The sequence below is a fragment of the Cydia fagiglandana genome, chromosome 14 (assembly GCF_963556715.1).
Source record: "Cydia fagiglandana chromosome 14, ilCydFagi1.1, whole genome shotgun sequence".
In the NCBI taxonomy this organism is placed as follows: Eukaryota; Metazoa; Arthropoda; class Insecta; order Lepidoptera; family Tortricidae; genus Cydia; species Cydia fagiglandana.
In genome coordinates this window covers 1,442,323-1,456,237 of record NC_085945.1, presented here as the reverse complement: position 1 = coordinate 1,456,237, position 13,915 = coordinate 1,442,323, and the positions used below count along the sequence as shown (strand labels likewise).

Below are 13,915 nucleotides of genomic sequence, written 5' to 3'. Positions count from 1 at the left end.
TAAAGCCTTTAAAAACACCTGTAACAATTGAAGGCATGTTTACAAAAACAACATAACTGCTTAGAGCGGTTGACACTTTTTTATGAACATTGTTAATCGTTTCAGGTGTCACCAGTGTAGTCAGTTATGTTGTTTTTGTAAACATCCCTTCAATTTGTCTTAGAAAAGTTTCGATCGATATAACGTCAATGTACAATAATAAATGGGCACAACAATAAATCAAAATTATGTGAGTACTGCCGGGAGCAAACCACCGCCGCACCGGTAAGCAGGCAACACGATGGCATTCAAAAAGCAACCTTAAAACTGCGTAACAATACAGTCCAATTTGCAGATGAGGCGGCGGAGAGCAAAGACGTGGACCTGCGAGTGTTGCCTGCGGTCCAGGCTGAGAAGGCGGCGCCCGTGGCTCAGAAGCGCTCGTCCACGGAGCTGCTGGAGGGCAAACCGAAGAAGAACAAGATTGATAAGTTTGACAGGTATACATTTACTTGTGGTGTACTTGGAAGTCTTGATAGCTTACCTACAGTTGCCATCAGATATATCGGAGCGGCCAAGGTGTTCACAATATCTGAACACACACTCTAACGCCCTGACGATAGAGGCGTGCTCAGATATTTATGAGCGACTTGGCCGCTCCGATATATCTGATGGCGACTGTACTTACTCGTATTACAGATTTTCCTCTCCGAGTAAGCTTTACTCTCTTTTTTCTAAGTCACAGCTTCATATCATATACCTTATTCAAGCTTAGTTTAAAAGAAAGTGGGCTCCTGGATGCGCGAATTTGAGTTTGACATGAGGCGGAAAGATTTTATATTTTTCCTTTTGTTCAAAAAATGTTTATTTACTTAGTGCCCTTCTTCGATAAAAATATTTCGAAGCGGGTGCTTAAAAATTACAAACAACCATTACATTTTTTGCTTGCGTTAAAATAGGTATCTTATCTACGACGGGATCCGCCCTGTAATATTTATAGGTACATACAATACAACTGAAGCATGTAATTAATACCTTACAATAACACCCCTGATCTTTTTATTTAACCAGACTATTCGGCAACGAAGACGTGGACCTCCGCCAACTGCCTCAAGTGGAGGAAACCGCCGGTTCCCCCAAAGCGGACAGCGGAGTGTTCACCCAAGACTCCCCACACGTGTCCCCCAAGAAAGACTGGAACGAGGTTAAAGAGAGAGAGGAGACGAAGAAAACCCCTTCGAAGTTGGATCTGGTCAGGGCGAAGTTGGCCGAAGCGACCAAGGGAAAAGATAGGCTGGGACGACCGTTCCTGTTCAGCAAGTCACCAAGTAAGTGCTTAGATACTACAAGAAGCTATGTACATTTTTTTCCAATTTTCAGCACACTACTTAGTCCATTCTTATTATGTAATGTTGGCGTTGTTATAGAGTTTCACTCAGTAGCAGATGTAGAGGACCTGAGGGTACTAAGGGGTTCAAGCCAAAAAGGCACCTCAGTACTTAAAAAAGTTTAGGGTCCCTACCTAAACTTACTCTAAGGGGTCAAGCTCTTCTCAAACCAAAATTCTGGATTCTACTGTTTTCACCGTACACATTTCGCCATATTTATTTAGTTTCTTAATTCTAGGTGTGGAAAAAGAGAGGCGGCGAACCATCAGCTCAGAAGACGTAGACTTAAGACTTGAGAACCCAGAGGAATTTGACTGCGAAGACCACAAGAAAACCATTTCCATCATCATGAACCAAGCCAAGGAACAGTTCAGCGATGGAAAACTGGATAAGAATCAATATAATACGCTTATGTTCCAAGTTTTACAGCTAAATGAGAAGCTGAAGCTTAAGGAAGCGAAGCAAAGAGAATCACTGGAAATTTCCAAAAGAAAACTACACGCTCATGTAGAAAACAATAAGGTGGCAAGTCCAAAATCGTCTCCGAAGGGAAATAACTTCGGGGATATAGATGAGAGAGTAATACCGGCTCCGTTCCCCGAGCCAGACGGACCGCCTGAAATGAATTTCATGCAAGATTCTGATATGAGAATGATGGAGGGACCTTCGAAGGGTCTGCTCCCTCGGCCGCCGATGATGCCCATGTTCGCGGGGCCTGGACCTCAACCCGTCTGGCGCGGGCCTTTCAGACCAAGAGTAGACGAATTCGCAAGAAGACCTAGAGGCGTAGTCCCACCGTTTTTCAGAGGAAAGTTCGATAAGCGAGCGCCGCGACCTCCATTCGAGCCTCGCCTGCCTTTCCCGGCTCCTCAGATGCAACTTCCGACGCCTCAAATGGGCAACTTCCAAGGCGAATGTCCCTTAGAACCTTACGAACGTTGTGGAACTCCACCACCTCTCGGCGCTCCGGGCGTCATCATCCCACCGACCAACATTCAAGCTTTGGAATACGTCGACCAAGACCCAGTCAAGACTATTCAAATTGATGGAATCCCCAGAGAGATCAGATTCTATGGAGAAACTGCTATTATCATGATGGATTGGGACGATCCGCGAGAAATAAAGTTCCTTCCTGGGAGCAGGCGGGTCACGTTCGATAACAAAGATTCTATAGTCCTAAACTTTAATGACGATTACAAGCAAGTTGAGATCGATGATCAAGTGTTTGACATCAGATTCGGAGCTCCGACACGGGAATTATTCATAAATGGGAGATGGCATGAGTGTTTCTTTGGCGGCGCGCCGCTTGGTGTCATAATCGACGGAAAACCTAGATTAATCCATCTCGAAGGCCCACTACCTCAAGTAGATATAGGAAAATTGAAGCGCACAGACCTTGTAGGAGGAAAAATTAACCTAATAGTAGACGCTACGCAGATGTGCCCCGTATTTTTAGACGCTAAAGTCCAAAAGTTCAGTATTAACAACCAATTCTTCACCATACGCTTCGTCGACGCTTTCAGAACAGTTCTGATCAACGAGCAGCCTTTCCAAGTCGAGTTCGGAGGCCTACCGAGGCCTATCTTCATAGGGAACGAGAAGCATTTCATCAGGTTCTCTGTATTGCCTCGACATGTAAGGCCGGGCCATAATCCTCCTGGGATGCAGGGGGCGGAAGTGGTGCCCAGTGAAGCAGTGGTGCCGGCCAGGGTTGAGAAGATGGAGACGGATCCGGAACCGCCGAGGCCCAATAAGACGCCGAGCCCGGATAATGAAATGTCTAACCAAGGTGAGTCGTCTTGTTTTTAGAATTCCATTTAAATATCGTTAGATAATAGAATTTCTAGAGGAATAGAAATGTAAACTCTATCTTTATTTTGCCTGATGATGAATCTTCTGACTAAACTATTTCTCTCTTTGCAAACTTTGTCTAGTACCAAACAACTTAGAGAGTATACAATTTTGTGTCCGATATTTTTTTCCACACCCAAATATTCTGACCATTGCGTATATACTCAATTAAATAAACTTCGAAATCGAATTCTCAGAAACGTTTTTCCATAAAACAGCCCCTACTAATCAAGTTTCCTTCCAGGTGGCCTCGACATGCTAGCGAGCCTCATGCCCTCCAGCATGGCGCCGGCCTCGGCCTCGGACTACACCTCAGCGGAGCCCCTCTTCCCCCCCAACCGGCCCAACAACATCCCCGGCCTCGAAACACCCACCACTGAACAGAAACCCGCCTTCCCTATCCTTGGGAATATTGACGATTTATTCGCCAAGCTAGTGGCCACGGGTATTATCAAGACGCAGGAAGTTAAAGAGGAGACGAAGGAGAGAGAAGAGCCGAGGGTTGAGGAGAAAGTTAAGCCTAGGGAAGATAGGAATGTGATTCATCGTGTGGATTTGAGCAGACCGGAGACGTTGAGACAGTGAGTTCTTTTAATTAATTAATTTCTATATAATTAATTTACTATTTATTACTATTCGGAGATCCAACAGCTGTAAAATATCAATAGGTTTTATAAATGTGATAAAAAAGCCAATTACAGTTTCTCACCAGTAAATACAGTAAATGTTCCAGGCTTATACAGATGTAGTGCACAATTGTTTTCCATCGTATTTTCTCGGAAACGTTCGTATTTGTCATGCTTGTTCAGCCAAGGTCAGTACTTTTTGTACCGAGACTGACTGAAATAGCATTATAAAAACGTTCGTACTTTTCCGTGAAAATACGATCGAAAATAATTATGCACTAGATGTGTATCTTACTATGCTTTCAATATATGGTTGTTTTATGATTTTATGACAGATAAATTGTAAGAATTGGAATCAGAAAATTACTAGCTTTACGACTAATAGGGAAAAATTCAGAAATTGATATCATGTTCAGTCAGCCATTAACATCTTTCCCACTCATAATCATGCAAATTTTACGAGAATGTATGGTGGGCAACCGCCCGTAACGACAACCTCGATTTTCATATTATGGATAATTGGATATCATAATATGATTATCGACAAAAAATTATGCATATCATCTAGATATTTAGAGCCACAAAGAATCCAAAAACAATCGGACTAATAATTAAATATAGGGATGTAACGATACCGATACCGATACGATATATCGGCCGATATAATCGGCAGACCGATATAATCGGCAGACCGATATATCGGCATCGCCGATTTAAATTCAGCCGATGTTACAGTTTGAAAAGCGCGCAAAACGAATGACGCTGCTAATAATTTGAATACACTTTGTTTCCATAAGAAATAACCCTCCTTTTGCGTTGACGTAGTCGGGTAAAAACTACCTAAAGTGAACTATAATTACTGATTTGGATTTACTTTTGCATTAATTGCTTGGTGGTTACCCCTAAATAAATGTTTTCTTTTATTTTGATTTGGCATTTTTCTTTATTAGTTTTACAGTTTTTCACACTTCACAAATTCGAGTGTCTATTAATACATATGTATGTTTTATGCATAATAAGTATATAATTCCTTATTTGTTATATCTATTAGCTAACTACTATGCCATTGATATCGGTATCTGTATTTTACTTGAAAAATCGGTATCGTATCGGCAAAATCATGTATCGTTACATCCCTAATTAAATATTTTTTAAAGGGGTCTTTTTCGGATCTCAATATCAGTAACTAGTTCTGTTGCATTAAAATAATATCTGAGCTCGGGTAGAACTAATCGTTATATTTGTTCTGTAGAAAGCAGCCAGCTCTGGTAGCGAAGTTATACGGCGGTATGCAGTGCAGCGGGTGCGGCGCTCGCTTCCCGCCGGAGCACACCGTGCGCTATTCGCAGCACCTCGACTGGCACTTCAGGCAGAACAGGAGGGAACGGGACTCCGCGCGGAGGGCACACTCCAGACACTGGCATTATGACTTGGCAGACTGGGTGCAGTACGAAGAACTTGAAGACCTAGAGGAAAGAGGTACATATCTAATGGTATATTATTCGCAGTTCGACTAGCAATTCAGACGATTTTAATTGTAACTAGCGACCGGCTTCGGACAGGTTACAAAAAACCTTAACAAATTACTTATACATATATACCTAAATCTTCCTCAAGAATCACTTTATCGATAGGTGAAAACCTTATGATAACCGTTCAGTAGTTTTTGAGTTTAGTAGACAGACGCGGCGGTGTTATATAAGGCGTAGTGATATATTACGCTCCGAGTATCACAATCGTGTCTACACCATTTTATATCACAACAGTCAACATATCAGTAAAATGAGAATCTTAACTTCGATCCTCATAATCTCATTTTCATTAACCCTTTGACCGCCGTTGTCCGGTATAGAAGACAACGATAGAACGATACGCTGGCGCCGTCGTCTTGTATACAAGACACAAATTCAACCACTGAGTTAATGTGAAAATAATAACAATTGCAATTTCATTTACACTTGTGTTCATATTTAAGGTCTTTGTTTTTTCATTTATTTGCTTTTTAAGCCGCTATATAAATCCCTCCTTTTATAATAAGGCATTTAAAAAAATTGCTCCAATCTTCAACATTTTTCATGTTCCTCGTCGCCGTTGTCTTGTATAAAAGACAGCTAGGGATGGGAATGTTAACTCGATATGGGAATTTTTAAAGTAAATATAAAGTCAGAAATATGTTTTTATCTAAGTATTTGAACACTTGTTAATCGCCAATTTTTTTCAACGAATAGTAGGTATAACTACTTACTAGAATACATAGAACGAGAGTCAGATAGGCATAACTATATTTAAAGTTCAGGCAGCTTCTTAAGTTCTATAAAGTAGAGTCAGACAAGTAAATTTGCCCTTGTAGATTGTGGACTATTTAATTGCAGAAGAGATAAATAAAAAAAATTATTGATGTTATTTTATAGCTTAGTGGGAAGGGATACACCGCAGCGACCGCTTCGCACAAGAGTGGTACAGGGACATACCTGTTTATCAGACTTTAGTTTTTTGTTATAACATTGAAGTTAATGTGTAATTTTTTTATAACAAGTCGTTGAACGTTTTTTTGATAAGAGTTTACCTATATGAATGTAAACCAAACTGAAATTATAATGATAGATTCTAATTCCGGAATAATATCTTCACGCATTAAAAATTCAACCCACGTGTAATTTTCACTAAAACAGTTCCGGTATATTGACTTTATCGACACATGATGCGCAGCTTTAACGTTACGCCAATAAAGTTTACGTACCGACAAGCGCTTACGCCGTTGACCTAGAGACTATTATTACTTGATCCGCGCGGAAACAGTCCTTGTCGATCTGCACTGCGGGCAGTCCATGCGCGCCGTTGTCTTGTATAAAAGACTTCTCGTACAGCCTAGTGCGGCGATATCACGTCTTGAATCGACATTGTTTAGTGGTTGTTTTTTATGTTAAATCCCTATATTTTAAACATTTTCGGGTGTAAAACATATGTTTAATTTTGGCAATTTGGAATTAAATTGAAACAGGATAAGAACAAAGCTAAATTAAAAAGATTTTTACCATAAATTGTAAATATCGATATCACTATTTGCAATCCCTAAACTTTTTATTAGTTGTTTACTTAAAATTTGCTCTGGCGTGTGAGTGAGCGTCTTTGCGGACTAGGTCCGGCGGCCAAAAGGTTAATAAAAAGACCATTAATCTTTTAGAAAAGAGTTGGTTCGAGACGGGCGGCTTGGAGGCGGGCGCGGAGCCCCCCTTGGCCGAGGCCGACGCGCCCTCCGTGGCCGCCGGCGCGCCCGCGCGCGCCGCCTGCGCAACCTGCGGCGACGCCTTCCTGCAGTTCTACAACGAGGACCAGGAGGAGTGGCACCTGCGCAACTCCGTGCGCCACGAGGACCACAACTATCACCCTCTCTGCTTGGAGGACTACAAGGTAATCTTATCTAAACTGCAGAACGTAATTCGAGACCAAAAAAAGTAAGAAAATGTTGCCACTTTCTTAAATCGTAGGAGTAAAATTACTGATAAATAAATTATCTCAGCGTGATTATTTATCAAAAGAAACTTACTATTTTGCAAATAAGTTATTGCAGTGGCAACATTGTCTTACTTTTTTTAGTCTTGAATTACCTTTAAACAAGCAATTCTTGTTTATTTATTTATATGTTTATTTCGGGGATCTCGGAAACGGTTCTAACGATTTTGATGAAATTAGCTATATGAGGGTTTTCGTATGCGATAAATCGATCTAACTAGGTGTCTCTGGGAAAACGCGCATGTTTTAGTTTTTGTATGTTTTCCGAGCAAAACTCGGTCTCCCAAATATATTCCTCAAATGTGAAAGAAAAACATTATATATCGTGATCTGGGTTTTAGCTGAATTATCAGTACTTCACACGAAAAAGTAGAGCGTATTACAGAGCCGGAACCCTTTTGTTTTACTGCAACGCACGCAGCAAACCTACCTCTTAATGATGCTTCTTGTTCTTTATTTTATTTTAATATTGTTATTGTTTATATTTTTTTGTCTGTATGTGTGTATTGTGGCAAGCAACTAAATTGTTTATCTATCATATATTAGAGGGAAACAGGGATTGTCAGACCTCGGCAAGCTTCGCCCTGGCAAAACTACCTCGTCAAGCAATCCTATACTTTCTGTTCCTCGTTTATAATAGATCCTTTAGGGTTCGAATTAGATAAGTCTTCAGATTTAAAAATTTAAATGATTAATACTATGACACTTTTAACCTTAAATATTCATTATAAAACGATTTACCCAACTATAATACTCATTATGCAACGATTTAGTGTACTATAATGTGCATTATTTACAGGCGTCGCTCACAAAAGAAGAGCCGCCCAAAGAGGAGACCCCACAAGAGGAGAAGATGGAGGAGGCCATCGAGATCAAAGACGTCGACGAGACGATCGACAACTCGGACAACGAGTCCGTTGTCGAGGTCGTCGACAACGACAAACCCGTCGAGGTGAGTGATAAGATTAAAGACGTCGATGAGACGATCGACAACTCGAACAACGAGTCCGTTGTCGAGGTCGTCGACAACGACAAGCCCGTCGAGGTGAGTGATAAGATCAAAGAAGTAGACGAGACGATTGATGACAAGGGCGTCCGCTAGCTGGCGCGGGTGCAAGTGGCGTAGGTAACCCCGTTGCACGCGCCAGTTAGCGTTACTCATACTATTTTTATTTATTTATTTAAACTTTATTGCACGATAAAAAAAATGTACAAATGGCGGGCTTAATGCCTTAAGGCATTCTCAACCAGTCAACCATTGGGTCAAACAGAAAACTTGTACTTGAGTAGTGCAGGATTGTAGACGAGAAAAAATATGAAACAAACAATATTCTAATTATATACTTAAAAATAATACCAATATAAATTAGAATATTATTATATTTATATAGTAATGTATAAAATATGTGTTATATTATGTATGTACCCAACTTGGAAGGGGTTGGAGGGCCAGATGGCAGTCGCTTTCGTAAAAACTAGTGCCTACGTCAAATCATGGGATTAGTTGTCAAAGCGGACCCCAGGCTCTCATGAGCCGTGGCGAAATGCCGGGATAACGCGAGGAAGAAGATGTATGTACCCAAGTATACAAGTAAAATGCGGATCATTTATCTTTCAGCGAGCTAGACCCACTTGCATCATTACACTAAAACCCGGTTAACCGGTTAAACTTGGAGTTACCATGCTTACCAGTACAATTTCACGCTGGGTTAACGGTTTAACCTTTTAACCCCGGGTTTGTTGGATGGTGCAAGTGGGCCTTAGAGAGGTGTTTACGTAACTTGCTTTCAAAAGAAAATTTCGTCAATATAAGTATATAAGTATTTCGTCAATAGTAGTAATTTTGAATTATTTGAAAACATAATGGAATCTGCCCTACGTAAAATATCATCTTCTAGTAAGAAATTGCTTATATGCGGCGACTTTAATGTAAATATTATGGAAAATTCAACAATGTCTTGTAGATTATTGAATCTTTTTAAATCTTGTAATCTCAACCACATGTTTATGGAGCCCACTAGAGTGACTGCTACTAGTGCAACCTGTATAGATAATATTTTCACAGATATTTTTCCTATTGCTAAAAAAGTTATCAGCAATTTAGAATCTGACCACTTAGGTCAATTAATGGTATTTGAGGCATTTAGGAAAAATACCATGAGAAAACAAATAACTTTTGTACCAGTAACCTCGGACCGCGTGGAAAGAATGAAGCTAAGTTTAGTTCAGGCGCTACCCTTTTTGTCTTCCGATATGAGTCCTAATAGTATGTATAATTCATTCTTGCACACTTTTATGAATCATTATAATGCGATATTCACCTCAAAATTCGTAGTTAGTGGTGCATCAGTTTTTAGTGAGTGGGCTACTGCGGACTTACATCAAAGAAGACGTGAACTGTATGCCTTATATGAGGAACGGCGGTTTAATCAGAGTGATGAATTTAAAGAACATGTGAAGGCGTATTCGAAGAAGTTTAAAGTAGATTGTCATATAGCTAAGCGAAATTATCTAAGTCAGAAAATAAAAAGTAGTTCAGACATTATTAAAGCAATGAAGTATTTGAACAAATTAAATTATTTTCCAGGAAATATTTTAATTTGTTTTTATCAAGTAGAAACACTACTATATAAATTATAAACTGAAATAAATGTCATATACTAAGAAAAAGTGACCAAGGCCTCCAGTGCCCCAGGCTGGAATCGAACCAGCGTCTGGCACTGGAGGCCTTGGTCACTTTTTCTTAGTATATGACATTTATTTCAGTTTATAAATTATTAAAGCAACCTGGAAAGTAATAAATGTGGAGACTGGTCGTTCGAAACACACAATTAAAGAACTTAAACTAAACATTGATAACAAAATTATAGATTCTAATTTAGAAGTAGCTACAGAATTTGAAAAATTTTTCACCGAGGTACCAGTATCTACAACTAAGGATTTAAATTCATCACCCTCATCTGCTGTTACATTATTAAAAGATAACGCTCCAGAGTGTTGTGGAGACCTTCATTTTGAACATGTTTGTACCTCAGATGTAATAAAGGCGTTTAAATCAATTAATGTCAAAAAAACTAGTGACCTCTGGGGAGTCTCTGTCCATGCTGTCAAATCCTTAGTAGAAATTGTAGCGCCTGACTTGGTTATATTTAACAACAGTGTTGATTGCGGCGAGTTTCCTGATCTAATGAAACATAGTAAAGTAATTCCTTTATTTAAATCTGGTAGCAGCTCTGACCCCACTAACTTTAGACCGATATCTGTGCTACCAACATTTAGCAAGATTTTTGAAAAATTAGTTCTTTCTCAATTAGTACGACATTTTAACGTTAATAATTTGATGCATAATAAGCAGTTTGGTTTTACACGGGGTCGCTCAACAACCGATGCTGGTGTTGAGCTAATTAAGCATATTTTCGATGCCTGGGAGGAGTCACGAGATGCTTTAGGTGTCTTCTGTGATTTATCTAAGGCCTTCGACTGTGTTTGTCATGAAACATTAATCAGGAAACTTCATTATTACGGCGTTAGAGGATCGGCACTGAATTTACTTAAGTCCTACTTAAATGGTAGAATACAAAGGGTCGATGTGAATGGACAGCGATCACCTGGGTCATTGGTCTCTATGGGTGTACCACAGGGGTCAATATTGGGGCCTTTCCTGTTCCTTATCTACATAAATGACTTGCCATTCCTTGTTAAGACCCACCATGATATAGTATTGTTTGCAGACGACACCTCACTTATTTTCAAAGTCAAACGACAGCAACAAGCTTACAATGATGTAAACAATGCTATTTCAAAAGTAGTAAATTGGTTCAATGTTAATAATTTAATGTTAAATGAGAAAAAAACTAAATGTATTAAGTTTGTCACTAGTAGTAACGTAAGGCATGTGCAAGCAAGTGTCATTGTGAAGGATGAGGAATTGGAATTAGTTGATAGTACAGTTTTTCTTGGTATAACTTTAGATTCTAAACTCCAGTGGGGTCCCCATATTGCTACTCTTTCGAATAGACTGAGCTCTGCAGCTTTTGCAGTGAGCAAAATCCGTCAGTTAACTGATGTGAAAACAGCTCGATTAGTATATTTTAGTTACTTCCATAGCATTATGGCATATGGTATTTTACTGTGGGGCGGTGCTTCAGAGATAAATACCATTTTTGTTCTGCAGAAGAGGGCTATTCGAGCAATATACAAAATGAACCATAGAGACTCACTTAGAGATAAATTTAAGGAAATTGACATAATGACAGTGCACTGTCAATACATTTATGAGAATATTCTGTATGTACATAAAAATATTGTAAATTTTAGGAAAAATTGTGAAATCCATAATATTAATACTAGAAATAAACATAAGTTCGCAGTGCCCTTCACTCGGCTCCATAAAATTAAAAAATCATTCATGGGTAATTGTGTAAGATTTTATAATAAACTTCCAAACCATATTACTGAATTATCTATTAATAAATTTAAGAATTATGTAAAGCGTAAACTTATTTCCAAAGCTTATTATACCACACAGGACTACATGAATGATAATACAACGTGGGATTAATTGTTATTCGAAATGATTATTTATTTATTAGGTATATTTGATTATTGATGAGGAAATGGATATTCCGATGTAATACTATCGTAGATGTTTGTTACTTATGCTTTTTTTTGACATTTAGATTTTATTCTAGAAATTCTAGAATAGTATTTTTTTATACAATTTTTTTTTAAATGTTTGACGATCCTTTTGTGAAATTCTTAGTGTTAAATTTGACATGTATACTAATCCAATTTTATTATGGAATAATATTAACATCAATAAATTGCTCTGATAATTAGATTAAGATTAATTACGATTCATAAGAGCTTGTTGCTAGGCCTACATGAATAAAGTATATTTTGATTTGATTTGAAGTAGTAGGATAGTAGCGTAGGTACCAACGAAGCTTTACGTTTATAATTCACGAACTTATTGGTTCCCTATTCGTTTGTCAATGAAATGATGTTTGTCACCAGATCGAGGACCTGGACGACACGCCGGAGCCCGCTCCTGAACCGCCCAAAGAGGAAGCGCCGGAGGAAATACCAGAGGATGGCGATGAAGACGATGTTGTGTTCAAGGTAGGCTAGTTTTTATAAGAGATTTTATATATTTATTATTTATTTTATTAGTTTAATAAGTAACACAGCATTATAGATAATAATAACACCGTGTATAAACCAATACAGTCATTCGACGAAGCCGTCTAGACACGGCAATCGTGCGGGGTGCGAGGGGGGGTCGCGCGGACCCGAGCTACATATTAGTAGCATCGCCATTGTTGGCATTGTTAACTACTTACAGGGTGCAGGGCTAGCGTGTCTTATTTGAAATGTTTGTAATTTTTGGGCAGTTGTGTAAAAGTCTGTGATAACCCTACTGTGTTCTTGTGCAGTGACAGCATTTACGCAAACATCAAAGGCGTCGCTCCACTGTTACTCTTTATATTGTGATAATACCATCCGCCAATAAAACTGACAAGCGGGGTCGTAAAACGTCTTATTCACACTGTCGTAAGAAGATTAAGCTTAGTTTGCGGATACTATAGAATAGAATATAATATAGACCATTTATGACCAACTAACAATAATTATGCTTTTGTTAGCTGTAGTCATGAACCCAAATAATCTTGCTCAGGAGGCGTTTATTACTTTATGAATTGGCATAACATAAATATGTTAATAGGCGGAGCCAGTGCCGGAGGTGGTGGTAGAGGACTACGACACGGACGACGAGACGAGCGCGGAACGTAAGCAGCGCGACGAGCAGGCCAAGATCGACTACGAGAACATACGGATAAAGCAGGAGCCCGTCGATCCGGGTATGTTACCCTGTTTACTTTAATATATTCATCAAGATTGTTTAAGGGCATTTTTCATTGACATTGACAGGCCTTAAGGGCACTAAAAACGGTACTAGTTCAACCGTGTCACTCACGAATTCGAGTCAAACTAAGAACCATTTTTAGGGTTTCGTACTTTGGGAAAAACGGGACCCTATTACTGAGACTCTTCTGTCCCTCTGTCTGCTTATCACCAGGCTGTATCTCATGAACCATGGTAGCTAGGCAGTTAAAATTTTCACAGATGACGTATTTCTGTTACCGCTAGAACAACAAATGCTAAAAACTAGAATATAATAAATATTTATATGGGGCTCCCATACAACAAACGTGAATTTTTGCCGTTTTTTGCGTACTTTACGGAATCCTTCGTACGTGAGTCCGACTCGCAATCGGCCGGTTTCATTGTATTAATCTTTGTGACAAATTTCCAGACGACGAGCCTGTAATAACGGCGGAGGAGGAAGCCATCCGCGCCGCCCCGGACACGTCCCGCGCCGCGCTGCTGCCCGCCATCGACGGCAACGCCGAGCCCCTCGCGCCTGCCGCACCCCTGCCGCAGCCCATCCGCATCAACATCAGCGTGCCCGCGCACAAGGTACCCGCGACTTTATGCCTCTTGTAATTAGGTACACCGATGTACACTTAAGAGTGTCGCTGTTTGTACGTTGCCAAC

General features: G+C 39.6%; 1 protein-coding gene across 2 annotated transcripts in view; it reads left to right on the top strand.

Moving 5' to 3' along the window:
* LOC134670634 (pre-mRNA cleavage complex 2 protein Pcf11) overlaps nucleotides 1-13,915 on the top strand; it is a 34,548-nt gene that overhangs the window by 19,121 nt on the left and 1,512 nt on the right. For both annotated transcript variants that reach the window (XM_063528439.1, XM_063528440.1), the window contains exons 8-17: nucleotides 335-479; nucleotides 1,051-1,307; nucleotides 1,606-3,156; nucleotides 3,463-3,799; nucleotides 5,097-5,323; nucleotides 7,029-7,255; nucleotides 8,157-8,309; nucleotides 12,374-12,478; nucleotides 13,083-13,218; nucleotides 13,674-13,837. In XM_063528439.1, coding sequence (XP_063384509.1) covers nucleotides 335-479; nucleotides 1,051-1,307; nucleotides 1,606-3,156; nucleotides 3,463-3,799; nucleotides 5,097-5,323; nucleotides 7,029-7,255; nucleotides 8,157-8,309; nucleotides 12,374-12,478; nucleotides 13,083-13,218; nucleotides 13,674-13,837 — 3,302 coding nt within the window. The remainder of the gene's footprint in view (nucleotides 1-334; nucleotides 480-1,050; nucleotides 1,308-1,605; nucleotides 3,157-3,462; nucleotides 3,800-5,096; nucleotides 5,324-7,028; nucleotides 7,256-8,156; nucleotides 8,310-12,373; nucleotides 12,479-13,082; nucleotides 13,219-13,673; nucleotides 13,838-13,915) is intronic.